Source organism: Anomaloglossus baeobatrachus, chromosome 4 (genome assembly GCF_048569485.1).
Source record: "Anomaloglossus baeobatrachus isolate aAnoBae1 chromosome 4, aAnoBae1.hap1, whole genome shotgun sequence".
NCBI classification, from domain to species: Eukaryota; Metazoa; Chordata; class Amphibia; order Anura; family Aromobatidae; genus Anomaloglossus; species Anomaloglossus baeobatrachus.
The window spans coordinates 696,766,248-696,771,798 of NC_134356.1; the positions used below are offsets into that span (position 1 = coordinate 696,766,248).

General features: G+C 40.9%; 1 protein-coding gene across 1 annotated transcript; it reads right to left on the reverse strand.

The window, feature by feature from the left end:
• Positions 1-1,157: 1,157 nt before the first annotated feature.
• On the reverse strand, positions 1,158-2,132 carry LOC142302174 (olfactory receptor 11L1-like). Its single transcript, XM_075343258.1, has one exon. The coding sequence runs from the start codon at positions 2,130-2,132 to the stop codon at positions 1,158-1,160; it is 975 nt and encodes a 324-aa protein (XP_075199373.1).
• Positions 2,133-5,551: the final 3,419 nt, after the last annotated feature.

Here is a 5,551-nt window from a genome sequence, read left to right on the forward strand (position 1 = left end):
TTGGTCTTTAAAGTGTCCAGAATTGACTCTTATTTTACTTTCAGAGCTCCTTTGAATATTATTTTTTCTTTAAATTCCCAGATGGATCCACATATATGGGCCGCTTTTTTTCAGTGCTGATTTTCATGGCTTTTCCCAAGAGGGAATGGAATGCTTGGCTCCTTGGGGGTGGGTCTTCAAGTTGCTCTACCCTATGAGCACTGCCCTTTTGGAAAAGAATCATAAAAAATAGCATAAAATAAAAAGAACAATGCTGTATGCAGAGGTAAAAAAAAAAAATCGAATACTCAGGGGAGCAGTGTCACGTCCCCACCGGAGCCCTCTCCTGCAACTTCTGCTCCGATCGCAAGATGACGCCGTGTTCCCACCATGGATAGTGGTGGTGATGGGAGAGGAGTCGGTGCCCGTGGCTCTGCGGAGCCCAGGCTCCGCTCATCCACTAGGCTGGGTTTCCCTGGAACCTGCAGTACCACGGGCTGACTGTAGGTGGCGTGTGTGTCTTCCAGCTGAAGTTGCCAACATTCACCTGCAGCCAATGGGAAGACACCACACCCTTCTTATTCCCCCTCCTGTCACATGACCACTGCCAGAGATAGTTCTGTACTCCTGGCTCATGTGCTGTTTGTATGTTGATTCCTGTGCGCTGACCTTTGCTTGTTTTTTGACTACCCTCCTGCCTGTCGTTTTTGTACCTTGCTGCCAGTTCCGGATTTGACCTCTGCTTTGTCTCCTCACTACGCCCTTGCCTGCCGATTTGGTTCCTGCTTTGCATCTCCTGGTTTTTGACCCTGCCTGACGACCACGGACTACAGCCTATCACAGGTAGTGATCTCTAGAGCTCTGCGTAATTCCAAATCCCTGTATAGGGGTTAAAGGGTTGCAGAGTTCTTGGGGTCCTGCTTTGTGAGCGGCTTTTCTCTAGACTACCCTTACAGCCAGTCTGAGTCTGTGGCTCCAATCAGGCACAACAAGCAGTGGGAAATAAGTAAAAACAGGGCCACTTATTGACCGAAGACTGGTACTCCTTAAAATCAAAAACATATAGATCTTCAAGAGGACTGCGGTTAATGGATTAAGAACTACGAGTGACTTTGGAAGGAATCCATACACACGTCTTTGCCAATCAGTAGAACTAAAAGTTGTGCGTTGGGGGATAGTTATTTTTTATTTGTTAAACAAGAAAGACATAGCAGGTGATTTATAGGAAACATTTCAGAAAGGTTTTTCATAAGTTTTCTTAGAGCCTCCTTAATGTCTTTATTGCTCAGACTGTATATCATAGGGTTGAGAAGTGGAGTTACTACAGTGTAGAACAGGGACAGGAATGTTTTTGCATTTTGCTTACGTGGAAATACATAAGTGGTAATGAGGGATCCATAAAACAGAGCCACCACCGCCAGGTGAGAGCTGCAGGTGGAGAAGGTCTTCTGCCGCCCGGTCACAGAGGGTATCCTTAGTATGGTGACAATAATGTACACGTAAGAAACTATAATAACAATAAGTGGACACATTGCAAAAACAATGACCAAAAAGAAAGTTTCCAACTTCATCATGAAAGTGTCTGAGCAGGAAAGCTCCAGTAGAGGTTCCAAGTCACAGAAGAAATGGTCAATGATGTTTGGTCCACAGAAATCCAATCGACTCACTGTAAAAAAGATCATCAGCAACGTAGCACAAATCACCAACCAACACAGGAGAACGGCTCTTACACAAAATGTGAGGTCCATGACTGAGGTGTAGTGTAGAGGGTGACAGATGGCCTGATATCGGTCATAGGACATCACCGTCAGGAGGAGACATTCCAGTACCTCAGAGGCCGAAAAGAAATAATATTGAGTCAAACATCCAATAAAAGACACAGAACTTCCCTCATGCAACATAATATCCAGTGTGTTGGGTACGATGGTGGTGGTGAGAAGGATATCTGAGAAGGAGAGTTGTGTGAGGAAGAAGTACATGGGAGAGTGGAGCGATCGGCTGGAGGACACCACCAGAATGATCAGGAGGTTTCCACATACGGTCACACAGTAGATGACCAGAAGCAGAAGAAAGAAGACAACATTGAAACTTTTTAAATTTTGAAATCCCAAAAGCAGAATCTCAGTCACTTTACTAAAATTGTGATGTTGCATATTCAAGAGGAGAACTTCAAATATATTGTAAACTGTAAGAAAAAAAAAATGTTTATTATAAGAAACAGAAAAACATTGCATTTTTCCTTTCATTGTTGCGACTCTGTTTTTCCATCATTCAAAAATAATTGTCCAAGAAGTAGAGTCGGAGTCAAATTATAGAAAACACACATGAGAAATGTGACACATTTTATAAAAATGAAAAGAAAAAAATCTATTGAAAAATTTAACATATCAGCACCGTTACGTCAACAAAACTTATTTATGTGTAAGATGTAGGATACAGTGAGGGAAATAAGCAGGAAAAGGTGTTGTTCCAGCATAATGTCCAAAATTGTTTAACATTTAATTTTTATTTCACAAAGTTAGAACCAACACAAGGTTGGATGGACAGCCATGAATTATAAAACAACGACTTATGCGTTTCGAGCCTGAAAAGGGCTCTTAATCTTAGACCCATTGGTCTTAGATTAAGAGCCCTTTCCAGGCTCGAAACACGTAAGACGTTGTTTTATAATTCATGGCTGTCCATCCAACCTTGTGTTGGTTTTAACTTTGTGAAATAAAAATACATTTTTAAACAATTTTGAACGTGATGCTGGAACAAACCCTTTTTCTGCTGAATCTTGCCTCTATGAACATGGAGCTGACCTACATGAACCATCCTCTGGAAAAGGGATCCAGGTGATGCAATTAATGGGTGAGCTGAAGAATCATTTGTATTTACTACTGTAGGGGAAATAAGTATTTAATCTCTTGCTGATTTTGTAGGTTTGCTACTGTCAATGACATGAACAATCTATAATTTGACAGGTTGATTAATTTTAACAGTGAGAGATAGAATATCAAAAATAAAATGCAAAAAAAATCACATTGTATAAATTATATACATTTATTTGCATTTTGCGTAGAGAAATAAGTATTTGATCCCCTACCAACACTTAAGAGTTCTGGCTCCTACAGACATTTCGACGCTCCTAATCCCCTCGTTACCTGTATTAAGGACAGCTGTCTTAAATTGTCACTTGTATAAAAGCCTCCTGTCAACAGACTCCATTAATCAGTCAGACTCTAACTTCTACAACTTGGGCGACCAAAGAGCTTTCTAAGGATGTCAGGGACAAGATCATAGATCTGCACAAGGAGGGTAAGTTTTTTAATGATCTCAAGGCAGCTGGGACCACTGTCACCAAGAAAACAATTGGTAACACATTATTCCGTAATGGCTTAAAATCCTGTAGTGCCCGCAAAGTCCCACTGCTCAAGAAGGCCCATGTGCAGCCGGCCCATCTGAAAAAGGTCCTTTTGCAGCTGGCACCTCTGAAGAAAGCACATGTGCAGCTGGCCCATCTGATGAAGGCCCATGTGCGGCCGGCCCATCTGAAGAAGGCACATGTGCAACCGGACCAACCATCTGAAGTTTGCCAATGAACACCTGGATGATTCTCAGAGTGATTGGAAGAAGGTGCTGTGGTCAGATGAAAGAAAAAATCATCACTTTGGCATTACATGAATTCGCCGTTTTTGAAGGAAGAGAAATTCTACCTATGACCCAAAGAAAACCATCCCCACTGTCAAGCATGGAGGTGGAAACATTATGTTTTGGGGTGTTTATATGCTCAGGGCACAGGACTACTTCACTGCATCAATGGAACAATGGATGGAGCCATGTACCGTACAATTCTGAGTGACAACCTCCTTCCCTCCACCAGGACATTAAAAATGGGTCATGGCTGGGTCTTCCAGGATGACAATGACCCAAAACATTCAGCCAAGACAACAAAGGAGTGGCTCAAAGAAAAGCATTAAGGTTATGAAGTGGCCTAGCCAGTCTCTAGACCTTAATCCCGTAGAAAACCAATGGAGGAGCTGAAGCTCCGAGTTGCCAAGTGACAGCCTCAAAATCTTAATAATTTAGAGATAATCTGCAAAGAGGAGTGGAGCAAAATTCCTCCAGAAATGTGCACAAACTTCATCATTAACTAAAAAGAACGTCTGACTGCTGTGCTGCCAACAAGGGTTTTGCCATTAAGTATTAATTATTGTTTGCCAGAAGGATCAAATACTTATTTCTCTCTGCAGAATGCAAACAAATTGATATAATTTATATTAAGTGATTGTCTGGATGTTATTTTGAATATTCTATCTCTCATGTCTTTGTCAGTTGGCGAACATACAAAATCTTTAAGGGATCAAATACTTATTTCCCCCACTGTAGTAATTTGCTCAAAGGTTATCTATAAGCATAAAGATGACTTTATAAACCAAGCATAAGCACTCTGAGATGACCAGTTAATTAAAGAGGTTGGCCGCTACTTTGACATTGATGGCCTATCCTTAGGATAGATCATTAATGTCTGATCAGTCGAAGTTCGATACAAGGCACCTCCACCAATCAGCTGTTCTTGGTGCTTGTGACCATAGCAGGTAGCCGGAAATGCTTAGTTCTGGAACTGCCTGTCTTTTGATAGCAGCCTCGGTTAGGTACTGCACTTTGGCCTCCTATTCAAATTAATAGGAGGCAACAGTGCAGTACCCAGATATGGCCACTATCAAAAGGTGAGGCAGCTCCGGAACTAAGATTTTTCAGCCACCTGCTTTGACCACTGGCACCAAGAACACATGATCGGCGGAGGTGCCAAGTGTTGTACCCTGGCCAATTAGATGTTGTTGACTAGGGATGATCGAATACCTCAAATATTTGGCTACGCGAATATTGGACGAATAACTCGCCACTATGCAAATATTCGATGCGCAATATAAGTCTATGGGAAGCCCAATAGTTCCAAATAGTTGTTATTCGGGTTTCCCATAGACTTACATTGCGCATCGAATATTCGACAAAAGTCGAATTGCGGAGACCTATTCGGAAAATATTCACGAAGCCCAATATTTGAGGTATTCGATCATCCCTATTGGTGACCTATCCCAAGGATAAGTCATCAATGTTAAACTAGTGGACAACCCCTTTAAGTGCTCCATCCCACCTACTTATTTTTCAACTTATGCTGCCCTTCTCTGCCTCCTGTAAAACCAGAGCTGATAATCACAGAAGAGAGGACGGAGATAGATGCACAACATGTAAGCAAGACGCTGCAGTGATCTGTATGTCCATACTAAGGGTGGACCAAGAGCTACTTGGTTTGATCAATTGTTTTGTGCTGAGAAACTCCCTTTAAAATAAAAAAAAAACTATAATTGTTCTTAAAAATCTATAATTATTCCTCTAATTCATATTTTAATGTATCTTTTAATAAAATAAAAAAATACTAATAATATTAAGAATTTTGCCAAATATCTGGTAATATAAAGCACGGCAAAGTGTAAAATATTGTTTTGTTACTTCTACAAATTTCATTTCATAACATTAATTTTTTATATATTTTAAAAAATATTGAATGAGCTCTTAAAAAGCCAGA